Raw genomic sequence first — 24,869 nt, forward strand, 5'->3', positions numbered from 1 at the left:
GGCAGAGAGGCAGGCAGAGAGAGAGGGGGAAGCAGGCTCCCTGCTGAGCAGAGAGCCTGATGCAGGGCTCGATCCCAGGACCCTGAGATCATGACCTGAGCTGAAGGCAAAGACTTAACCAACTGAGCCACCCAGGTGCCCCATAAAATACATTTTTTAAATCATATATATTAAAAGTTACTAAGAAAAAAGTTAAGAGTAAAATGTGGAGGTCAGTGGCTGGGGTAGTAAGAGATTACATTATTATGTAGGATAGTTGCAGTGGAGCTCATGGAAAAGGTAACTTATAAGCAAGCACTTACAGAAGATGAGGAAATTATGCAGATATTAAGCAGATATTAAGCATTAAGCTGTAGGCTAGTAGTTCTCAAAGTGTGGACCATGGACCCCTGAAGGATTCTTGAAACCTTGGGGGGAGATGCCAAAACCATTTTCATAATTATACTAACACATAATTGGTCTTTTTCATTTTGTTGATATTTGCACTAAAGTTACAAAAGCAATGGTGGGTAAAACTCAGCACAAATCAAGGCAGTGATACCAAAATGTACCACAGATCTTTGTATTCTTTATGTTCACAAACTTGCAAAGAAACAGGGTAGGGGGATGATGCCCGTTTCATTTAAGAATTTACCTTGTAGAAGCAATAAAAATTACTAATTTTATTAATTCTCAATTTTTGAATACATGTCTTTTGAAGACATTGTGAGATGTAATGGGAAATATGCATACAACACACACACACATATAAAATACATTTAAAAAATATATCTACTGCCCTATTTGAGAACCAACTGCAGATATTATCATGGTACTTCACCCCTAAAACTTCAGCATGTGTCTCCTAAGAAAAATGGCATTTCTTTACATTCTTCTAAGACGATATAATTGTCACATCCAAAAATTTTTCATTGGTACAATAATATTTCTAAGGTCTAAAGCAAATTTAAATATTTAAGCTAAGACTTAATTTTGATCCATGATCTAATCAGTAATTAAACATTGCATTTACTTGTTGTATCTCATTAGTACCTAAAAATAAAGTCAGATTTATTGAGGTAAAAATTACAGTAAAAATAATTCTTTTTAAGTGTACAGTTCTAGTGAGAGTTCTGACCAACACATTCAGTTGTATGGCTACCACCCAATCACAAGACAGAACATTTCTATCATCTCTGAAACTACCCTCCTGTCCCTTTCAGGCAATCACTGATCTGATTTTGTTTCATAGTTCTGTCTTCCCCAAAATATTATATTAATGAAATCATACAAAACGTAGCATTTGTGTGTGGTTTCTTTCAATTAGCTTAATTCTTGTGAGATTCACTCACGTTGCTGCATGTACAAGGTAAAAGCTTCTTCCTTTTTATTGTTGAATCACAGTCCACCTTATGAATGAAACATAATTTGTTTATCCATGTACCAGTTGATGTACATCTGGGCTGTTTCCAATTTTTGGTGATTATGAATAAAGTTCTCATAAACATTTATGTACAGGTCTTTTTGTAGACATACTATGTCCTATTCCTTGGGTAAGTATACCATATTCCTAAGTAGCACAATAAGAAACTGCCTTCTTGGGGCGCCTGGGTGGCTGGCTCAGTGGGTTAAGCCGCTGCCTTCGGCTCGGGTCATGATCTCAGGGTCCTGGGATCCAGCCCCGCGTTGGGCTCTCTGCTCAGCGGGGAGCCTGCTTCCCTCTCTCTCTCTCTCTCTGCCTGCCTCTCCATCTACTTGTGATTTCTCTCTGTAAAATAAATAAATAAAATCTTAAAAAAATAATAATAATAACCCCAACCCTTACTTTAAAAAAAAAAAAAGAAAGAAACTGCCTTCTTACTAAAGTGTCTGTGCCATTTTACATTTTTACCATCAATGTTTAAGAACTTCAGTTGCTATCCATCTTGTTGGCACCTGTATTATTAGCTTTTTAGATTTTAACCATTCTAACAGATGTCTGCCTTTACTGTTTTTTAATCTTGAATAGCTCCTCAGCCTATTTGTGTGCTTTCATACCACTGATACTCTTAAGAGTCCAGGACATTTATTTCACAAACCATTCCTCACTTCTGATTTGTCTTACTGTTACCTCATTATTAGATTGAAACTAAATATTTCCAGCCAGGGTGTTACATAGGTGATGAGGTGTTATTTTTAGTCATGTCCCATCTAAAGGGACATAATATCAGTTTTCCCCTCATTAGTAACGTTGAACTTAATCACTTGGTTAAGGTGATTGAAGAATTTTAATTCGCAACAGTAAATAAATTCTCAACAGTAAATAAATTCTCAACAGTAAATTCTCAACAATAAATAAAACTCCCTCCCATCCCCTTTGTAATTAATAAATATTCTGTAGGGCAATACTTCCGAACCACATCAATATTCTATTCCCCAACAATCTTTCACCTAAATGTTTTAGAACTCATTGATGATTCCTGCCTAAATCACTTATTAGCATGGTGGTTGACCTTTCTAATATGAAGTCCTTCTACAACTATTAACTGGCATCCTTCTGTAAAAAAGAGCTTTCTTTCCCCATTTTTTAGAATTAGAATAGACTCACAGATTTTTTTTTTTTAAGATTTGATTTATTTATTGTCAGAGAGAGAGAGAGTGTGTGCACACAAGTAGGGGAAGTGGCATATAGAGGGAGAAGGAGGCTCCCCAATGAGCAAGGAGTCCCATGCAGGACTTGATCCCAGGACCCTAGGATCATAACCTGAGCTGAAGGCAGATGCTTAACCAACTGAGCTACCCAGGCTTCCCAGATTCTTTTTATTCTATGTTAAAAGTATTTCCTTTCCATAATTCATCTTGATCCTCAAACAGTACCAAATTTGGCTAGAGGAACCCCTACCTGAATATACTTCGGAAGTAGAGCCAACAGAATTTAACTGATGGAGTGACTATAGAGAATGAGATAAAAGAGAAAGCAGGCGAAAAATGTTAAAGTACCTCATTTAATAACGGAAGATGGAAATTCTATTAACTGATATGAAAGACTGCTAGCATAGAAGGTTCTGGGGGAAAAGAACAGGAATTATATTTTAAATATGTTGGGGCGCCTGGGTGGCTCAGTGGGTTAAAGCCTCTGCCTTCGGCTCAGGTCATGATCCCAGTGTCCTGGGATCAAGCCCCGCATCGGGCTCTCTGCTCTGCGGGAAGCCTGCTTCCTCCCCTCTCTCTCTGCCTGCCTCTCTGCCTACTTGTGATTCCTCTCTCTCTGTCAAATAAATAAAATCTTAAAAAAAAAAAAAGATTTATATTTTAAATATGTTAAGTTTAAGATGTCTATTAGATATCCAAATAAAGATGCTGAGTTTGGAGTCAAAAAGAACATCTGAGCCAACCACTGGAATCTGAAAGTTGCTGGCATGTGGATGACATTTAAAGTCACAGAAAGGGAGTATCAATAAGGAATTGAATGCAGATAAAGAGAAGAAAAAGCCAAAACCATTCACTTTGTACTCTCAACTTTAGGAGGAAAAAGAGAAGAGGAACTAATATATGAAACTGAGACAGAGCAATCATTGAGGTAGAAGAAAAACTTAAGAGAGAAGTGGCCTGAAAACGAAGTGGAAAAAAAAAATTACGTAGGAAAAGGAAGAGATCGAATGCATCATATGAAGGCAATAGATCACGTAAGGTGAAGCCTGAGAAATCAATGTGATGTAGCAAGTCATTTAAGATGAGGTCTAAACATTCGCCCCTGGATTTCACAATGTGAAGACACATGTGCACTTAGTGAAAGCAGACTCAGTGTAGTCACTGAGAGAAAATTCCAACTGAAGAGGATTCAATAAGAATGAAAGGAGAGAGAGGAGACAATGAGACTAGACAAATGAGGAATTTTACTATAAAAGAAAGCAAAGAAGTAGATGGCAATAAACATGAAAGCTAATAAGGCTTTCAGGGACCAAGAAAAGATTTAATATGAGAGAAATAACAGTATATTTTCATAGTATTGAGAATGATGTATTGAGAATGTGCCCCTTTGGGGCACCTGGGTGGCTCAGTGGGTTAAAGCCTCTGCCTTAGGCTCAGGTCATGATCCCAGGGTCCTGGGATAGAGCCCCGCATCTGGCTCTCTGCTCAGCAGGGAGTCTGCCCCCCGCCCCCGCCTGCCTCGCTGCCTACAGATCTCTCTGTCAAATAAATAAAATCTTAAAAAAAAAAAACCTCTAAAAAGCATGTAATATAATTAGAACACTAAAAGATCTCAAAGTTTAAGCAATGCCTTAAAAAAATGCAATACTGGGGTGCCTGGCTGGCTCAGTGGGTTAAGCCTCTGCCTTCGGCTCAGGTCATGATCTCAGGATCCTGGGACTGAGCCCTGCATCAGAGTCTCTGCTCAGCGGGGAGCCTGCTTCCCCCTCTCTCTCTGCCTACTTGTGATCTCTCTCTCTCTCTGTGTGTGTCATATAAATAAATAAAATCTTTTTTTAAAAGATGTGTTAAGCAGGAAAAAAGGAACAATGAAATATGGCATTTTAAACTAATTATATATTTACAACTATTATCACATAATTATTATTTTAACATATACACATACAGATGCATGCTATTTTAAAAGCAAAGGGGGTAAAAACCTCCAAACTCTTAAAAGGACTTTGTATTTTAAAGGAAGAAACTTCAAATGAAAAGCAATGCATAAACCAAAGTTCACTGGGTAAAAACTCAAACAAAATATAGTTATCCCATACCATTTTTTAAGAGATAAAATAAAGGGAAAAATGAAGAGGGAGATATTGGAGGAGTAGTAGACAAACCATGAGAGACTATAGACTCCTCTGGGAAACAAACAAAAGGTTTCAGAAGGGAAGGAGGTGGGGGGTATACGTGAGCCTGATGATGGGTATTAGGGAGGGTATGGACTGCATGAAGCACTGGGTGTTATATGCAAACAACGAATCACAGAACACTACATCAAAAACCAATGATGTACTGTATGGTGATTAACAGGACACAGTAAAAATAAGTAAGTAAATAAATAAATAAGAGGTAAAATAGATTACTATGATTGCTAAAACAATGAATATATATATAATTAGCCAATCTATATATGCAAGTCTAAACCTACAAATAGCTGGTGAAGGATTCACCATCATCAGTTGAATTAACCCTTATTACCTCCTCAGACAAAATATGAACATTTTCTTTCCTTTCAATTTTATAATAATCATTGCCAAATGATGTTTTTATATATAATTTTTTAAAAGATCATTGAAGGGTACTGTGTACCACATAAATATTCTTTTCCTTGTATTATACCCAGGTCAAATACACATACCTTGTCCTTCTACTATTAAAATGAAAATATTAAAAATTCTTTTACTCTAACTAAGGCCACTGGTGCAACATTATTTCATAACGTCCTTCCTTGGGGAGCTGTGGTATATAATTTACTCAAAACTTTTCTAAGACACATATCTATTAAACCAAATTTCTGATTAAAATAATAATTTGGGGGGTACCTGGGTGACTCAGTAAGTTAAACACCTGACTCTTGATTTTGGCTCAGGTCATGACTTCACAGGTCATGAGATCAAGCCCTGTGTGGGTGGGGAGTGGGAGGTCTCTGATCAACGGGGATCTGCTTGAGATTCTCTCCCTCTGCCTCTCTCCTCACATGCATGTGTGCCTTTTCTATTCTCTCTCTCAAAGAAATACAAATCTTTAAAAAAAAAAAGCCTTTTATTTTTAGCATACTTTATAATGCTTTAAACTAGCTTCTTAGTCATGTTATGTACTTGTCAATAAACATGGAATAGAATTAGGCATGGATGGTTACAGAAAAATTTTATGAACTATGATTAAACCCATAACATGCTACAGGGTATGGGAAAAGATCAACAGATTGATGGGGGGGTCCTGGGTGGCTCAGTCGTTAAGCATCTGCCTTCAACTCAGGTCATGATCCCAGGGTCCTGGGATCAAGCCCTGAGTCAGGCTCAATGGGAAGTCTGCTTCTCTCTCTCCCTTTCTCCCTGCTTGTGTTCTGTCTCTCACTGTGTCTCTGTCAAATAAATAAATAAAATCTTTAAAAAAAAAAAAAAAGGTCAATAGATGATGGTACCAGTTAGATTTTAAAGTCATGTTGGTGGTTCAGATGAAATGTGGCTACAATCATGCATTTTTCAAACTGGAATGGTAAAAGTATAAATGAGAAGGCATACCAACTCATGCATCATATTTTTCAATTAGGAATTTATTATTTTTTGCCTGCAGCAACTTTTAAATCCTCACCAGATTTTGAGCTCTTCTTAGTGCTATGGTCAGTATTTCCCTTTCAATCCTAGATACTGAATTAGAAAGAAGTATGATGGTAGCCCAGAAATTTACCTACATTCTATCTTTTTAACATCTTATTGGTAAGAAAATAGAACTAGGTTAGAAATTTATTAATAATTTATTCTTTTAGCGGCAGAATATGAGCAGATGGGGGAACAGATATTTGAAACAGATAAAAAGTACACTGGGAAAGCACAAGCCCCTGTGGACTAATTACCTTTCCAATTTTACAACTAATAGGACTAAGAGCTTTTCCAATTTTACAACTAATGAATTACCTTAACCTTTCTGGAGGCTTCAATTTCACTTACAGGAAATAAATGAGAAGAACTAGATTAAAAGATTTCTAAAGTCAACACTAACATACATAAACATCAAGTGACACTGTTTGCTAAGAGGTAATCACGACGTAAACTAACGGTAGAAGGGAAACTTCCTTTCTGTTGTATATCTAGACTTTGAGTATGTGCAAATATTGTCTAGTCAATAAATAATTACTAAAAACCCATAAAGTTCCTTCAATCTCTAAAAGTCTATTATAAGGAGACTAAGAAGTTTACATACATAGATTCCTTAATTTGTATATTTTACTCATACCTTACTAAAGTTTGGAGGAGGGTTTTTGCCTCTACATAAATTTGAGAGGGCCCATACAGCATTTCTGGTTGTTGTAAGTCTGTTTGAATTTGTTAATAACCTGCCAAAAAAACAACAACAACAAAAAAAAAAAAAAAAGAAAAGGAAAAGAAAAAAAGAAAATTGTCACTTTACATTCATTTCTTCTCTTTAGCTATTTTATATCATAAAATATAAAAATTCTCAATATATTTATTACACAGTCAATGTGGTAAAGTAGGAAAAAGTAATTAAAAAAATTATATATATATATGTATTTTATTTTTAAAATTCTGAATCTATGATCTGAATGGATCCTTACAAGACACAAAACATGTCCAAAATAAAGGGGGTCATGGAAAGCTGATTTACTTCTATATACTTCATTTTTTTAAACCTTGACAGATTTACTGTTTTTAAGTCACACTATAAAGTAACAGATAATACAATTTTGAATATGAAATCTTTACACTGGGACTTTTGAGGAGCAGAAAAGGGAATGGATTAAAGTCTTATCAAAAGTAGCCTAAGCATTACAAATTAAGGCCAAATTATCTTAGTAAAAAAAAGAAAAGATACAAAACATTGGGTTTGGTGCTTAATTAAAATTATTCACTATACTTTAAAAAGAATATTAGATTACATTGTTTTAAATGAAAATAATACATTTCAGGAAGCAAAGAATATAGGGTTAAACTGAATGAAGATCAGCTACTGAGAAGAGATGTTTGTTTTGAACAGATTGTCAGTATTTTTGATCTGCAACCTATTACAAGTATAGAGAAATTAGGTTAAAAAAAAAATCCCTATTCTGTAGTGAACTAGGCAAAAATGGTGGAGATGGTAACTCTTGCAGCCTGTCAGCCCCCCAGAAACAACCAAAAAAACCTTGTAAACTTTATCAGAACTCTCGAAGATAGTCAAAAGTTTATAGTACCCAAGAAATCTTTTAACTAGGAAAGGGCTGTGATGTGGTAGATTTCAGGCAACATAATTTACCCTTGGCCAACTCCCTCCCAAGTCTGGCAGCAGTCTTAAAGAAGAAAGCTAGAATTCCCACTGTGGGTTCCTGGTTCCAAAAAGGAGCTAAGGAGACTTGTTTCCAAGAAATTGTGTTTGTCTGTTTTGATCTGTGTGGGTGCTATCTGATGGACTAATGCAAGGGGCCTGCCTTTGTTTTGTCTAACTGGGAACTCTTTCATTAAGATCAACAGATAAATTCTTATAAAAAACCATGAAGAAAAGAAGGCAATGAGATTATATTTAAGCTGTTAAAAGCAAAAACTGTCACTTAATATTTCTATATCCTACAAAACTATCCTTCAAAATATCAAAGAGAAAGTAAAAGATTCCTAGAACAAAAGCAGAAAAACTCATCACCAGTAGATCTGCTTTACAAGAGCAACTGAAAGGAACCCTTTCAGCTGAAGTGAAAGGACAATAAACAATAACTCAAAACCAGAAGAAAAAGAATACCACCAAAAATAACTATACAGATAAATCTAAAGGTGGTAATTTTGATTTGTAATTTTCTTTTTTTCTCTATGACTTAAATGACATACATAAAGCCGTAACTACAAATCTATCTTAACTGGCATCCAATGTATAATGTTATTTTTGACAATAACTTTAAAGGTGGTAGAACAGAGATGTACAGGAGCAGAGTTTTTCCATAATATTGCAACTAAACTGGTATTAATTCAAACAAGATTACTGTAAGTTTAAGATGTTAACTGTACTCCCTGGACTAATCATTAAGAAACTAAAAATATACAGGAAAGGAAATGAGAAGGTAATCAATACCATGTGTATGTTCACTCTCTCAAATGAATAAATTCTAAAAATAAATAAATAAATAATAAACAAATCTAAAATATTAAAAGATATGGGGCTATTACTACTGATATTCCAGAAATAAGAATATAAGTATAAAAGAATACTATGGGGGTGCCTGGGTGACTCATTCAGTTCAGTTAAGTATATGGCTTCAGCTCAGATCATGATCCCAGTGTCCTAGAATCAAGTCCCACATCAGGCTCCCTGTTCAGCAGAGAAGTCTGTCTCTCCCTCTCCATTTGCCTCTCCCCCTGCTCATGCTCCCTTCTTGCTCTCTGAAATAAACAGAATCTTAAAAAAAAATACTATGAGCAAGAATAAGTCAACAAATTGAATAACCCAGAAGAAATGAACAATTAGAAATTATATATAAACTACCAAAATGCTTCAAGAAGAAACAGAAAATCTAAATAGGCCTGTAAGGATTAAATATATTGATCAGTAATAAAAAACCTCATAATAAAGAAGAGTCCAGCACAAAACGGCTTCACTGGTGAATTCTACCAAATACAAGAAGAACTGAATCTTTCTCAAACGCTCCTCAGAAATAGAAGAGAACATTTCCTAACCTGTTTTATGAGCCAGCACTACCCTAATACCAAAGCCAAAGACATCACAAGTATAGACCAGTATTTCTAATAAATACACATGCAAAAATCTTCAACAGAATTCTAAGAAACTGAATCTAGCGATGGTTGTATACTATAACCTAATGGAATTTACCTAGGAAGGCAAAGATAGTTCAATGTACAAATAATAAATAATATACATTAACAGAATGAAGGTGAAAAAATGTGTGATCCTGTCAATTGATGCAGAAAAAGCATTTAACAGAACCCAACACTCTTTCATAATAAAAACACTCAACAAACTAGGAAAAGGAGCAAACTACCTTAACATGATAAAGAACATTTATGAAAAATCCACAGCTAACAACATACTCAATGGTGAAAGTGAAACCTTTTACTCAAATCAGAAACATGATGAAGATATCTGCTTTTCCCTGTTATGCAACACTGTACTAGAAGCGCTAGCTAGAGCAATTAGGCAAGAAAAAGAAATAAAGGTATCGAAATTAGAAAGCAATAACTGGAACTATTACTATTCACAGATGACATGATTTTATATAGAGAAATTTAAGAAAATCCACAACGAAGCCCTATTAGTGCTAATGAATGAATTCAACAAAGGTGCAGGCTACAAGATTAAAACACAAAAAGCAATTGTATGTCTATACACTACCACTGAACAAGTAAAAAAAAATTTCATCTAAAATAGTGTTAAAAAGAATAAAATACTTAGGAATAAATTTAACCAATTCTGTACACTGAAAACTAATTCATATGGAATAGCAAGTAGCCCTGAATAGGTAAAACAATCTTTTTACTTAAAGATTTATTTATTTGAGAGAGAGAAAGAGAAAGCACGCACGAGCAAGGGGAGGGGCAAAGGAAGAGGGCAAGGGTGAGAGAGGGAGAAAATCTCAAGCAGACTCCCATTAAGCACAGAGCCTGATGTGGGGCTTGATCTCACAACTCATAAGATAATGACCTGAGCTGAAATCAAGAGTCAGACACATAACTGACTGAGCCACTCAGGTACCCCTAAATAGCTAAAACAATCTTGACCAAAAACAAAAACAAAAACAAAACTGAAACACTCACATGTTGATTTCAAAATTCATCACAAAGCTACTCTAACCAAAACAATATGGTACCATTCAATGAGCAAAGAATACTCTCAAAGAATACTTCAACAAATTATGCTGTGATAAGTGAATGCCCTTGCATCATATAAAAAATTAACTAAAAATGCATCAAAGCTGTAAATATAAGAGCTAAGACTATAAGACTCTTTGAAGAAAACATAAGGACAAATATTCATGACTTTTGATTTGGCAACAGTTTCTCAAATTCAACACCAAAAGAATAAGCAACAAAAGGAAAAAAAAATACACAAACTGGATTTCATCAAAATTAAAAACTTTGTGACTCAAATGGACACTATCAAGAGTGAAAACCACCCAGAAAATGCAAAAAGAAAAGATCTGTAAATCATTAATCTGATAAGAATGTATTCAGAATATATGAAGAATTCTTACAACATAGCAACAAAAGATAAGTAACTGAATTAAAAATTATTCAAAAGACTTAACAGACATTTCTCAGAAGAAGATATAGTCAGCAAACCCACGAAAAGATGTTCAATGCAAATCAAAGCAAAATGAGATACCATCTCACACCTACGAGGGTGGCTTAAATCAGAATAACTAGTGCTGGTGAGAACGTGGAGAAACTCAAATTCTCATACACTGCTGATGGGAATGTAAAATGCTGCTGCTGCTACGGAAAACAGTTCCTAAAAAGTCAAAGATAGAGTTACCATATGACCCAGCAATTCTCTTCATAGGTATATACCTAAAAAGAATTAAAAGCTACTATTTAAACAAAATCCTGTACATGAATGTTCAGAGGAATACTATTTAATCAACAAGTAGAAGATAAATGACCATCAACTGATGAATGGGTGCACAAAATGTGGTACATCCATACAAGAGAATGTTATTCTGCCATAAAAATAATGAAGTACTGATACATGTTATACTATGGATGAACCTTGAAAACAATATGCTAAGTGAAAGAAGCCAGATATGAAAAGTCATACAATGTATGATACCATTTATATGAAATATCCAGAATAGGCAAATCCATACACAGCAGATTGGTGGTTTCCAAGGGCTAAGGCTAGAAGGAAATGGGACATGACAGCTTAATAGGTATTGGGATTTCTGTCTGGAACTTGATAGTGGTGATAGGTATAAAACACTGCCAGTGAACTGTACATTTTAAAATAGTTAAAATGATAAATTTTATGTTATGTATATTTTACCATATACGAAAAAAATCTGTTCTACAGGTTTTCCTATAGTCTTTGAAACCTCCGAAAACCATAACTCACTTAAAAATAAAATACTTAAATTGACTTTCTATATCAGGAGTTGAAAAACTTTTTCAGTAAGTATTTTAGGCTTTGCAAGCCTTTTTCTATAGCAACTATTCAACTCTGCTGATGTAGCATGAAAGCAACCGTAGATATTAAGTGAGCAAATGGGGGTGACTGTGCCCCAATAAAAACTTAAATTTACAAAACACGAAGCAGGCCAGCTTTGGCTTGAGGCCTGTAGTTGGCCAAACTGTGTTGGATACTATTCTTTATCTATATCAATGAGGTTATTATAATCATTAAAGTCAAATTAAATTAAAACAGCAAATGGGTCAGTATATGAAACCCGTAGTAGTAAGATTTACATTTGCTGATTTAGGTTTACTGCAAAGTTACGTTTACTGAGAATCAAATGGAAGTAGAATAAAATTAAAACTCAAACAGAATTGATAAAACCATACATTAATAGAAGTTTTACATTTACTTAAGCAATAGCTAAAACAAGAATGTCAATGTGAACAACAGATAAACCATAATCTTAATAAAAGCCAATAACTTTCTTCCTTTTGCCCAACAAAAGTGAGAGTATCTGGTAGCTAGGTTGACATAAATTCTTTTTTGCTATTTTTCTCAAATTTTTAATGAAACTTTCAAACTTTCTAACTTTTTAAGCCTACTTATTTTCTAAAATTCATTATATTTATAACTAGCACTACATAGCTGGGTACTTCTTCTCCATTAGAGCTTAGTTTTTAGTTTGATTTCTTTGGTCATGATTAAAAACTCCTTAGACCATTTAAAGGAATTAGACCTAAGAAATGTTTACCTACTAATTCAGAAACAATTACCAACTTGAGATAGTAGTAAGATAATGAGACAGAGAGCAAAAGTAAAAAGAAACAAAGTGCTCAGTTAATCTATGAACCGTATAATGAGGCCAGACAAATCTCAAATTGAAAATTTAAGAGATACTTTCAATAGTATGAATTTCTTTTTTTTTTTTTAATTATGTTAGTCACTATACAGTACATCATAGTACATCAGTAGTTTTTTGGGGTTTTAATTTAATTTTTTTAAATTAATTTATGTTCAGAAAAACAGTATTCACTATTTTTTCCCCACACCCAGTGCTCCATGCAATCCGTGCCCTCCTTAATACCCACCACCTGGTACCCCAACCTCCCACCCCACCGCCACTTCAAACCCCTCAGATTGTTTTCCAGAGTCCATAGTCTCTCATGATTCACCTCCCCTTCCAATTTATCCCAACTCCCTTCTCCTCTCCAACTCCCCTTGTCCTCCATGATATTTGTTATGCTCCACAAATAAGTGAAACCCTATGATAGTTGACTCTCTCTGCTTGACATCATCAGTTTTTAATGTAGTGTTCCATGATTCATTGTTTGCATATAACACCCAGTGCTCCATGCAATCCGTGCCCTCCTTAATACCCATCACCAGGTTCACCCAGCCCCCTGCCCCCCTCCCTTCTAAAACCCTCAGTTTGTTTCCCAGAGTCCATAGTCTCTCACAGTTCGTCTTCCACTCCAATTTCCCCCCTTCATTTTTCCCTTCCTTCGCCTATTGTCCTCCATGCTATTCCTTATGTTCCACAGATAAGTCAAACAATATGATAATTGACTTCCTCTGCTTGATATATTTCACTCAGCATCATCTCCTTCAGTCCCATCCATGTTGATGCAAAAGTTGAATATTCATCCTTTCTGATGGCTGAGTAATAGTCCATTGTGTATATGGACCACGTTGGGAAATTTAAATCAAAACCACATTGAGATACTACCTTACACCAGTTAAAATGGCAAAAATAGTATGAATTTCAAAATAACCCTGATATTGAACTCTAAATCAGTATTTTCTTTTTATAGCTCAGCTAAATTCTTAAATACTTTGGAACATTAACTTTGAGTAAGACCAAAGTTAATGACATTATAGTAAGTGGTTCAGTGCCCTGCAGTAGTTAAGTATTCAATGTTAGTTGATTGAAACGCTGTGAAATCACTCTGTCCATGTAAAGTTACTCTCTCTAAAAGAATAAAATACCTTTTGCAAGCTAATAACTAAAAATTTATTCTTCCTTTCAATTCTTTAGCTTGAAGAGGATAGCTAATAGCACAGAAACAATAAAATTTTTCCTTTTACCATCTCCTCAATTACTTTTTTCTTTTTCACTACATGCCCATGGCATCTAGCCTAAAAAAAAAAAAGACCCTCTTAGTGAATGATAACCAAGATGAATAAAGGAATCTACCCTTCAAATAATTTTATGTAATTTCTTTAAAGCTCCTTACATTATAGGGTAATTTCTTTTTTAAAAATATATAATGCATTTTAAAAAGGAACTACTAAATAAATCATTTAATTCTAATTCCAAAAGAAAAATCTCTTATGATCTTTGTTCTCTGAACATTTCCATATCAAATACAAAAACCTGATATCCTAAATATATCCTCTGTTCATGTACTAAAGATTTCCTCCTTTAGCAAAACTTAAATTTTTATTGTACTAAAAACTACCATATATCCTTATTTTGTAGAATTATTACTTCAGCATAGTAAGCATCAAGCACACAATAAATACTATTAAGTATGGCTTAAGAAAATACAAAGACCAATACAAAACCGGAAAATTTCTTGGTTTGCTTTTGCTATTGCTCTTGCAGAAACAGCTCAACATACCCCAAATTTAAAAGCATCACTGAAGAACGTAATTGTGTATGTAGAAATACACTGCAGAATAGTTTTCTTTTACAAAACTAGTATTAATTTAATTGTGATAAAGTACTTACTCTAAAAGAGGTGGAAGTATTTCACAATTCAAAACAAAATCTCTGCATTCTGCATTGTCACCAGCAATATTACCAAGTGCCCAAACAGCCTTAAAAAAATGAGAAAAAAATATTCTGTTACAATATCTTAAATAAGATGCGCTCTCTTAAGAATGAGATTTTAGTACAGAATGAACAAAGTAATAGTTTCCAAGATGTTAAAAAAAAAGAAAAAAGCTAGTAGGACAGTAAAGAAAGTTTAATAGTACCATTTACTAATATTTTTAATCAACTGAAGGATAGGGCATTAACATTTTTCATTACACATGGTGAAATGTTTATTCTGTTCAACAAAGATGATAGTCTATCTACTCCGAATCTACATGGAGAGACAAAATTATCAATTTAACGAATTTTGCAATTACCTATACTAGAAGTTTGTTCCTATGCCAAGGACTCCACTCACTGGGAAGGGATTGATTTATAAAAGAAGGGAAGGAGAGACAAAATATAGAGAAGTGAAGTAAAGCTACTATGAGAATTAGCTTGGACTGATCTCTGAAAATAAGCTTAGAATTAGTCCAGGTTCATTATAATTTTTTAAATAATTTAAGTAAAAGATCAAATTATTCACTTATTAAATTTAAATTAAATGACAAATTATGCAAATGAAAATCATCATTTCATTATATTCTCACTTCACATTTTTCAAATACATGCAAAAGTAGACATAAGTTACTTTTACAACTGGGAAAATTTTAACATTTAAAATATGAGTTAGTATTTTTAATATTTACCCTAGGCCTATGTTTATTTTCTATTTTTTAAAAAAATATTTTGCAAGACAGATGTCTGAACCAACTAACCCACAGAGCCACCTTAAGAAAATCTTTTGAAGTAATGACATTTTTCACCCTGTGAAGTCTAATACTGGTGGGGAAATTATTATGTATAGTTTCTCTGAAGGTCAACTTTGAAATACATGATTAGAACTTGAAAATTTTTTCTTTTACCAGGGTTAAGTCATTTTTCCTAATGAAATAATCAAGATATACATACAGATTGATAGTGATGTTTATCATAATATTAATATGCCAGAAATAACTCTAATATATAACTGAGAAATAGATCACAAATTATGGTTCATACCGGACTAGATAATGAGTAATCAGAAAAATTTTCTTGGAAGATTAATGCCATTAGAAAAGGCTACCAATATCAATTAAGTGGGGAAAAAAAAAACCCCGTGTGTGTGTGTGTGTGTGTGTGTGTGTGTGTGTGTGTGTGTATACATATATATATATGTACATATATATAAAACTAAACAGATGAATGGATGGTAGATCAACAGATCAATTTGCCCTAAAAATAGTTCAAAACAAAAACATTTTATTTTCTTTCACTGGTACAAAGTAAATGTGATTAAATTTTCCCTCTTGCAACAACTGTGAGAATTTATCATGTCTATTTAAAAAGTTACATTAGGGGGGCGCTTGGGTGGCTCAGTGGGTTAAAGCCTCTGCCTTCGGCTCAGGTCACGATTCCAGGGTCCTGGGATCAAGCCCCGCATCGGGCTCTCTGCTTAGTGGGAAGCCTGCTTTCCTTCCTCTCTCTCTGCCTTACTCTCTGCTTACTTGTGATCCCTGTCTGTCAAATAAATAAATAAAATCTTTAAAAAATAAATAAATAAATAAAAATTAAAGAAAATAAAAAGCCACATTAGGGATTAGGAGGGAGACAAACCGTAAGAGACTCTTAATCTCACAAAACAAACTGAGGGTTGCTAGGGGGGAGGAAGGATATGGAGAGGGTAGCTGGGTTATGGACATTGGGGAGGGTATGTGATATGGTGAGTGCCGTGAAATATGTAAGCCTGACGATTCACAGAAATGTAGCCCTAGGGCAATAATAGATTATATGCTAATAAAAATAATTTTAAAAAGTAAAAATAAATAAAAGAGCAAATCGACTAAGGGCTTAAAAAATTTTTGATATTTTAGAAAGAAGTAACAAAATAATCTACGTACATGCAAAGAATAAGGAGTCAGACCAGCCCAGGTTTAAAACTTAGTTCAGCCATCCACTGTGACTAGGTAGATTACTAACTTTTCTGAGTCTCAGTATGCTTTTTTATACATGGGAATAGTAATTTCTGATACCTGACATCACACCTACAGAGAACCCAGGATTATGCCTGAGACAGTGCATTCTGGCTTCCTTCTAATTTGACACTGAAGAGGAATTACTGTATTTTAACAAACGCAATGCACATGCAACTCTCAAGAGAACATAAAAATCTAGTAAATATAACCATTCAGATTAGAAACATACCTGCTCTTGCACATCTTCATGCTCTGAATTAAGAAGTTTGATAAAAATTGGAACAGCCCCAGTTTCAATCACTACCTTGGTATGCAGAAAAGTTCCAGATGCTATATTAGTTAATGCCCATGCAGCTTCAAACTAAGGAAAAACAAAGGTAGAATAAATGAAAGCACCAAAGAAATGTCAGAAAAAAAGGGAAGAAGAGAGGGAGTAAAGGGTTAGCTGGACAAGCCTTTAAAGACTGATTTATGATTAATAAGATTAATCAGATTTCATAAATAAAAACCCTTGGTTTTAAAAACAGGACTCAATCTGGAAAAATGAAACTGAGACTGTAATGAAAATTTTCAAAATCATGAACAATAAATGAACACATCTGAAGTTGTATTTCACAGAACTCCTAATGCTTACTATTTAGAGAGCCAAGTGTCCTAAAGCGGGCAGTTTAAAACTAATGAGACACTACTTAAAAGAACGTGAAAAGAAGGGCCATCTGCACCCCAATGTTTATAGCAGCAATGGCCACAGTCGCCAAACTATGGAAAGAACCAAGATGCCCTTCAACGGACGAATGGATAAGGAAAATGTGGTCCAAATACACTATGGAGTATTATGCCTCCATCAGAAAGGATGAATACCCAACTTTTGTAGCAACATGGACGGGACTGGAAGAGATTATGCTGAGTGAAATAAGTCAAGCAGAGAGTCAATTACCATATGGTTTCACTTATTTGTGGAGCATAACAAATAGCATGGAAGACATGGGGAGTTAGAGAGGTGAAGGGAGTTGGGGTAAATTGGAAGGGGAGGTGAATCATGAGAGACTATGGACTCTGGAAAACAATCTGAGGGGTTTGAAGTGGCAGTGGGGTGGGAGGTTGGGGTACCAGGTGGTGGGTATTAAGGAGGGCACGGATTGCATGGAGCACTGGGTGTGGTGAAAAAATAATGAATACTGTTAGGCTGAAAATAAATAAATTAATATTAAAAAAAAATAAAAGCAACAGTGCATTTATGGAACTTAGAATCTTAAAAGGTACTTTTGATTCCCTAGGGATGGATCACCTAGTTCCAACCTCATTTAAGAAATTAATTAGAAGTCCAGAGACTTAGATGATTTGTTCAAAGAATTCACTATTAGCAGAGCCACAGGCAGGACTTGTATTCCTGTAATCAGTAGAACCTCTGAAAAGTCATTCATATCAATTCCACTTAAATCTGAATATACTTAAATGTGATGGATTTGTAACACAAGAAACAGAAAATTCAACCCATGGCTCCCAAACAGTAAACTAGCAAAGCACTGAAATGATCTATAAATCCACAGGCAAACTAAAGAGTGACCATAACTTCAAAAATATTTGGCACAGACAACTTTTCACATGAAAGGTACATAGCACTATGATTAATAAAATAAAATTTTATTATTTTAATTTTGTTATTTTAATAAATAAATACAATATTTTAAATAAAAATATAAAAATATATTAAAAATAAAATTTATAAAAAGTAAAAACAATATTTTAATTTTGTAATATAATGCCTTACACACAATATATGGCTAAAACTATCACTCGATTTTATTTATTTGTATTTACTCATTTCCTCTTTCATTCATTTATAACTAAAAAGCCAAATAATTAAGTATCAGGAGGCTTGGGTTTTAGTCTGGACTTGAGGCTTAAATAGAAAGCAAATGGACTAAAAATCATGACCTATAGTCCTTACAGATTATACCTAAAGACCTTGAAAAATAATGGACAGTATTACTACATATAGCACAAAGTGGCTTTTTCCTCAGACATCCTTATCGTAAACACTCTCAAAATTTTTCAGCATAAAAATCATGATAGGTAATATTCATGTGTGTAACACATTTCTTTGCTTCTTATCTAAAGTGTGAGGAGCTTTCCCAAATTACTCAAATATGTGGAACACTATTCTAAGTTGTAATTTCAACAACTATTACTCAAATACTAGTAACAATCTTCCATTACTGACAATAGCACTGGTAAACTAGTGCAGCTCCTGTGCAATTCCTGATAGATAAAATTCCACATTGTATTCCTACTTAAGAATATACATAGCAATGAAATCAGGAAAAGCAATCTTTCTTTAAAAAAAAAAAAACAGTAAAATATTTGTAAAATTCAGTAATTTACTATTAGCAGCCAATTATTTGGAAGACATCTTACAAGGGCCATTACAGTATAGCGGAGAAGCAATGCTCATTTGGACAAACCTAACTTTGGTCACATTTTAGTTGATTTTACTGATTTTTTTTTTTTTAAAAGCTAATCAGATAAAAATGTTTTAAAAGGTAAAAGAGTTTATACTAAAAAGTTACAACCCTTATTAGCTAAGAGCCAAAAAAAATTTACCCATTAACATTTTAATTTGAGGTTTTCTAAAATGAAAAAGTTACTAAAAGTTGACAACTACAAAATTTTTATGAACATTATGAATGATTTTATGTAGTTTCCTCAAAATTGTTTTAATGAAACAGTTCCTACAAAAAACTAGCACTGCAAACATGACTACGGGAAGACGAATGGCACTACCTTTTCCTTTAATTGCCAAGTATTTCCTGAATGCTTACAATACATTTAGTATTGTAGAAGTTCACTAGAAACTTTAATCATGTTATTTCTGGAAAGAGATTAAGAAAGAAAACTTTAGAACTCACCTGTAAAGTACAATTTTCATTTCTTTCAAGAAATTTCACAAATCTCTGTACAACTCCTGGTTTCTGTATAACCTGATCAATTGGTGGATTAGGTTCTAAAAATTTAAAAAGAATTAAGTTATTTATAGGCACAGAAAGATAATAACCTGGTCCCTGTGTCAATTAACAGGATGCACAAAATAAATCTTTCCTAGGTTTCACTGACCAAGTTTAAAAGCCTCAGGTGAGTTTAACTGAAGTAAACAAATATTCTCAAAAATGCAGTCCTTATTGGAAAGCAAATTCTTTTTCATTAATCACAGTAAAAAAAATTTTTAAATACTGCCTACACAAATATTTAGTACTTTAAGTTGAAGGATATTTAGAAGGTCATCTTCACAACATGGAGTATTTCAGTCTAATACTCAAAACACCAACTGATAGATAATCTTCCCCCTAATCCTGTATAAGAATACCTCATTTTCCAGAGATGTCTCCTTCCCTATCAACCATTATCTAATACTTCTCAACTAAATGATATTCTGTTCTGTGAGGGTATCATTCATTATTCACAGAAAACCTACTGGACTATGTAGGATTCTTCATAAATTTTCATGAAATGCAGAGGGCTTTTGAGAGTCATAAAATCTCTAAGAAATTTTAAAACAAAAATATGCAAAATTAAAACCAAGATATTTCAGCTACTGACAACCTAAGTATCAACAACTCTTCCTTCTCCCTTGGCTTCAACAAAAAGTATGCTCTTGTGGTTCCCTAGGATATTCTGTTAGTGTTCCATATTTATCTAACAAAAAGGATAAAAAAGACCTCCTTTACGGTTCCCTGTATGGCTCAGTCAGTAGAACAAGTGACTAGATCTCGGGGTTGTGAGTTCAAGCCCCACATTGGGCATGGAGTCTACTTAAAATAAATAAATACACTTTATAAAAAATAGATATTCCTTACAAGTATATTTTCAAGAAAAATTAAGACCTACTGTCTTACTGAAGATGATGTCTTAAAATAAAAAATATCTAATAAATAAAACTCTCAGAACCTTTTAATATCAAATAAGCATACTTGAAAATAATTCTTGCCTTTGGAAAGCAGCTTTCTAAATTTCTGTGTTGCTGTTAGCTGTTGATCAGCATTGTTAGAAAAAATCATCTGAACCATATCTGTGGTGATAACTTCTTCCTAAAAACAGAAAATATAACAACACTTAATATTTTGCATGAATAACTGTTGTATGAAATACTGTTGAAGTATAATTTGAAATACATTTTTGTAAAATCTACCTCTGGAATGGGGACAGTGGAACTGATATCTGGATCCTGGATAGGACTTTCTAGCATAGACTCATCGTTTCTGGGCAAAGAGACATTTCTGCGTTTGAACAACTGTAATAAAGAGAAATAACTTTATACACTGGGTTTTCCATAAAACACTGAATTCCCATAGAATTATATTTTTCATTTATGTGAACAAAACAAAACGATTTAAAATTCTACATATTTACTATTTCTCAATCACTATACCATGAAGATCTAAATTATCTTTGAGAAGTTAAACTCTCCTGACTTGGTTAGCTCTTACGAGCAGACCATTTTGGGTCAATTCTTATTCTCAGGTCTTTTACCAATGGCCTCCCATAAGTAGAGTACGCATTTACTTTTAATAGAATTTGAAAAAGTACATATGCTCACAGTGATATATGCGATATCTAAGAATTTTTCCAAGAAAATCTTAATAAAAAACCAAATTAGTTATATGGGAGAAATATTGTGGTATATTAACAAACAAATTACAGATTAATAAGGAGCAGAGAACAACTCTGAGGAAATATGGCCCTATCCTTTTTATTTTGGGAATGAATAACAATTTAAAAAAAGAGAGAGAGGAGGAGTGAAGCATAGTAACATCACTGAGGGGAATTTATGGATACACTTTCTATATCAAAATAGGTAAGAAAAAAAAATCTGGTATATTCTTTCTGATAGCTAAAGAAATACTGCTCTTCTTCAAATAGTATACAATTCCTTCTAATCATTCATCCAACAGATTTTTTGAGTCCTTAATGTAATAAAGTAGGGAGTGTGCTAGATACTATAGATAGGAAGATGATAAATCATGTTTCTAAAACAGGCCTTTCCTTACTTTCATCATTGCTAGTACTTTCTACACATTAGTTTTTAATTCACACATGTGAGGACTATACCCTCTTAATATAAACACTTCTAAATTTAAGTGTATCTTGGAATGAAAAATGTTGAGATATATTCTTTTAAAGGATTTTTCTATTCCTTATGTCACATACACAAAGTTCAAAACAGAGAAGGCTAAGAGAGCTAGCTGGTTGAACTATAGAAGGAACAGTATGAGTAGCATAGGTAGAGGACTGTAATTAACTTAGGAGCAAGAACTATGAAAACCCACAAAGCAACAAATAAATATTATGGTTTTTTGGGGGGTAGTGGGCAAATCTGGTAGTGACAAATGGAAGTGATCTAAATAGGCTTAAGAGTAAAAATTTCTTAACACTGGGATAAAATATGATTAAGATAAAAGGCTTATCAATAAAACAGAAAAGTTGTTCCTCTCAGTGATTAAAAACAGCACACAATTCTGATTCATGAAATATTCCTGGAGTCTAATAAAGAATAGATTGATATTCAATTTCCTAAAAATACTTTATCATTTTAAATTATCAAAAAATAAGCAATGATAATGTAACTTCTAAAATCTATATAATGTGTCTGTGTTAAATAGATTTAAATATTTTAAAACACCCACCTGCTCTTCCCTTTTTTGTTTTCGAAGCTGTATTCCTTCTTCTTCTCTTCGTCTACGCATTTCTTGGGGATTTAGGGCTTTATTCTTGTAACTTTTCATTCTATAGTTATCTTTCCCTGGACTAGCCATTGCATCTTGAGGTTAGGAGAGAAGAAAACATATACTGATAATTCTCAAAACAACATGTGATGTTTACTAGGTAAACTAAGTTCATGCTTACTGCTTAAACAGATTGACAAAATTAATTCTGAAAATTACGTACAAAGAATACATTCCCTCATTCCCACATCAATATTGGAGCAAAGTAACCAAAATTTTTGGACTAAATTATCAAACAAATAACAGATTTTGGTCTAAACACAGATAAAGTCATTATCCTAATTTCACTGATTTTAAGATGCACTCCCCAATGCCTGGAGTTTTAACCTTTCGGAAGAGGGATGCATCTTAAAATCACTGTCTGCCAGGATATAATCAATCATAAAGTAGTTGGGTAAAAAACTTTAAAATTACAGCTCTTGGCAAGATCAAAAGATAGCCAGAGTGAGTGAAGTATCTCTATTTTCAATGGAATATATTATTGGGCTTCAATAAGCATCCCTCAAATATTTTGGGGGGTCTGGCTTCTTTCATTTACTTAAGGTGCTGTCTTCGGAACTAAGGTTGCATGGCTCATGACTTCAGTCATGACTGCAATACTAATTTGCAATACAAGGGTATAATTACTTCTTTTTAAATACTGAAATACTGGGCACCTGGGTGGCTCAGTTGGTTGGACGACTGCCTTCAGCTCAGGTCATGATCCTGGAGTCCCGGGATCGAGTCCCACATCGGGCTCCCAGCTCCATGGGAAGTCTGCTTCTCCCTCTGACCTTCTCCTTGCTCATGTTCTCTCTCACTGTCTCTCTCTCAAATAAATAAATAAAATCTTAAAAAAAAAAAATACTGAAATACTGGGGCACCTGGGTGGCTCAGTGGGTTAAAGCCTCTGCCTTCAGCTCAGGTCATGGTCTCAGGGTCCTGGGATCGAGCCCCGCATCAGGCTCTCTGCTCTGCGGGAAGCCTGCTTCCTCCTCTCTCCCTGCCTGCCTCCCTGACTACTTGTGATCTCTATCTATCAAATAAATAAATAAAATCTTAAAAAAAAATAAATACTGAAATATTTGTATACTTTATTTTTAAGTAGTTTTATTATAAATGTATTTGAACGCATTAACGTTTATGTAAACATATTCTTACAAGTATATTTACAATATTTTATATCACACTTTACATTTAAAATAATATAATTTTACTTTCAGAAACCAGAGAGTGTTGTGATCAATTAACACTTATGAAGTAAAAAGCAGAAAAGGAAAGGCTGGCATTTATCTGCCATCTCTGATGTTGAAGATAGACTAATGAACTGGTAAATTATACTGTAAGTAGTAAAGTACACTAAAACATATGCATTAAATCCTGTGAGAGCAAAGAAGACATAGCAACTAACTGTGCTTTAGGGTGTTCTGAAAGTTATCTTAAAAGAGCAAGAATTTGTCAGGGAAGAGAATGAAAAGGAAAAATCGGGAAGGAATAAGTATCTCAAGCAGAGGACTGTATGTCAAGGCAAAGAGTTCTTGCAGAAGACTGGCACAAATACAAAGCAGTAAGAGACTAAGTGTGCCTAAACAAGATTTGTGGGAGAAAACACAGGAGATAAAGCTAGAAAGGTAACTAAGAACACATGGTTCGTGCAACGAGGTTGAGAAATTTGGACATGATCCTAAGTAACAACTGAAAAAATTAAAGAGAAGATTGTCTTGAACTTTGATGAAGATCTGAACTAAATTAGCAGCTACACTGGAAATATGGAAGACTGGTTGATTTCAGAAATATTGCAGAAATTGATTCAATAAGAATTAGAGACCAAATAAATGTAAGGAAAATGTGGTAAAGAAGAAAAAAGAGTTTAGGGCTCCTGGGTGGCTCAATTAAGCTTCTGCCTTCGGCTCAGGTAGTGATCCCAGGGATCAAGGCCAACATCAGGCTCCCTTGCTCAGCTGGAAGTCTGCTTCTCCCTCTCCTACTCCCCCTACTTGTGTTCTCTGTGTGTGTGTGTGTGTGTGTGTGTGTGTGTGTGTGTGTGAAATAAATAAATAAACAAATAATCTAAAAAAAAAAAAAAAGAAATGAAAAAAAAGGAGTTTAGGATGACTCCAATATAGCTTGATCTATTTCAGTACAGTAACAAAATAAGCCAAGACAAGGAATAAAGATGGAGTATCAAAGTGATGGTTTTGTTTGGTTGCCTCCTTGTTTTTGAGATGAAAACAATGAGTTGTTTTATTTTTAAAATTTTTAAAGACTTTATTTATTTGTCAGAGAGAGAGCAACAGGCAGAGATTGAAGCAGGCTCCTCCCCGAGCAAGGAGCCGGATGCAGGACTTTATCCCAGGACCCTGGGATCTTGACCTGAGCCAGGAAGGCAGCCGCTTAACTGACTGAGCCACCCAGGAGTCCCTATTTTCCAATTTATATTTAAATTATATATAGCAAAGAAAGAAAGAAAAAATCACTCTTCTTTTTTTTTTTTTATTTTTTATTTTTTATAAACATATGTTTTTATCCCCAGGG

The 24,869-nt window shown here is 34.0% G+C and overlaps 1 protein-coding gene across 4 annotated transcripts in view; it reads right to left on the minus strand.

Annotated features, from left to right (window-relative positions):
• KPNA5 (karyopherin subunit alpha 5) overlaps positions 1–24,869 on the minus strand; it is a 48,008-nt gene that overhangs the window by 18,662 nt on the left and 4,477 nt on the right. For all 4 annotated transcript variants that reach the window (XM_032339721.1, XM_032339722.1, XM_032339720.1 and 1 more), the window contains 7 exons: positions 22,257–22,390; positions 20,762–20,863; positions 20,561–20,660; positions 19,485–19,579; positions 16,805–16,936; positions 14,495–14,583; positions 6,892–6,991 (listed from right to left, as the gene is read on the minus strand). In XM_032339721.1, the coding sequence (XP_032195612.1) occupies positions 6,892–6,991; positions 14,495–14,583; positions 16,805–16,936; positions 19,485–19,579; positions 20,561–20,660; positions 20,762–20,863; positions 22,257–22,390 (752 nt within the window). The remainder of the gene's footprint in view (positions 1–6,891; positions 6,992–14,494; positions 14,584–16,804; positions 16,937–19,484; positions 19,580–20,560; positions 20,661–20,761; positions 20,864–22,256; positions 22,391–24,869) is intronic.

The sequence above is a fragment of the Mustela erminea genome, chromosome 4 (assembly GCF_009829155.1).
Source record: "Mustela erminea isolate mMusErm1 chromosome 4, mMusErm1.Pri, whole genome shotgun sequence".
Taxonomy (NCBI): Eukaryota; Metazoa; Chordata; class Mammalia; order Carnivora; family Mustelidae; genus Mustela; species Mustela erminea.